The sequence below is a fragment of the Penaeus monodon genome, unplaced genomic scaffold (genome assembly GCF_015228065.2).
Source record: "Penaeus monodon isolate SGIC_2016 unplaced genomic scaffold, NSTDA_Pmon_1 PmonScaffold_289, whole genome shotgun sequence".
NCBI lineage: Eukaryota > Metazoa > Arthropoda > Malacostraca > Decapoda > Penaeidae > Penaeus > Penaeus monodon.
This window is the reverse complement of record NW_023657559.1, coordinates 51,109-52,279: the sequence shown is the minus strand read 5'-3', so window position 1 is coordinate 52,279 and position 1,171 is coordinate 51,109. Positions and strand designations below refer to the sequence as shown.

Genomic DNA, 1,171 nt, shown 5'->3' with positions numbered 1-1,171 from the left:
CAATTATTATCATTATTATTGCAATTATTGCTTTTATAATATATAGTTTTGCAACTATACTAATAACAACAACAATAATAATAGAAATAACAATAATAACAACAATAATAACGATATTATAATAATTATCTATATCATTATTTTAATTAGAGGAGGTACACCGCCCATCTTGTGCCTGTGCTCAAAGTACCACACCAATGCACCTTCAGTCGGCTGGAATTCCACCTTCTTTCATTTGTCGTACTGCTTTCCATAGACTTGACGTGCTTCCTTTGAGGCTTTCACAGCTGCTTGACGGGCATCTTGTAAACGTGCTTGCAAATTTATGTTTTCATCAAACACGGCTTCATTGGTGAGACCAATCTGGAAGTTAGCATGGCGGCCTGTTAGCATATACAGGGGTTGCTCTCCAGTCGTCCGGTGAATAGCCGAATTGATCTGCAGCCGTAACTCAGGAACAAATTGGTGCCAGGTTCGTGGGCGATCATTCACTAATGTGGTAAGAGCAGACTTCACCACACGATTTGTACGCTCAATCATTCTATTTGCTTGAGGATGGTAGCGAATGGTGTAGTGGTTCGTGGCGTGTATTAATTTAGTGAGTTCCTGGAACATGTTACTTACAAACTGGACTCCATTGTCGGTCTGGATAACCTAGGAGGGCCAAAGAGGGTTATCCAATGGTCCAGAAAGGCTCGGTGGACAGTGGCAGCAGTAATTTTCCTCAGCGGTATGATCTGCAAATACCGTGAATGCTGGTCTATGATGGATAATGCCCAGCGGACTGGAATGCTAGGCCCAAAGTCCATAATGTCCATCGAGACTCGTTCCAATGGAAATCTAGCCAAAGGTGTGTCAGCCATAGGAACTTTCTGCCTGTCACCTCTAGATTGTTGGCAAATCTCACAACACTCGACATAATGTCTTACATCTTTCAGCATGTTTGGCCAGTAGAACATTGACCTTGCATTTTGAAATGTTCGATGGATACCTGGGTGGGAGGCTAGTGGAGGCAGGTGCGATGCTTTTAATGCCGAGTTTCGGAGAGTGACTGGAACCACTAGTTGGTAAGTAACCCGATCTGGTAGGTGCTTCAACCGATAGAGAACACCTTCCTTCAGCTCAAAATCAGCAAGAGGAAGAGGAAGTTTCTTTGTTGGTACATTTCCCC

The 1,171-nt window shown here is 43.1% G+C and overlaps 1 protein-coding gene across 1 annotated transcript; it reads right to left on the bottom strand.

The window, feature by feature from the left end:
- Nucleotides 1-231: 231 nt before the first annotated feature.
- LOC119570479 lies at nt 232-615 on the bottom strand. The gene has a single exon (XM_037918196.1). It carries the CDS (start codon nt 613-615, stop codon nt 232-234), a length of 384 nt encoding a protein of 127 aa, XP_037774124.1.
- Nucleotides 616-1,171: the final 556 nt, after the last annotated feature.

Bases quoted from the DNA above. Each gene is read 5' to 3' on its own strand.
- LOC119570479 (XM_037918196.1), bottom strand. From the start codon at position 615: ATGTTCCAGGAACTCACTAAATTAATACACGCCACGAACCACTACACC.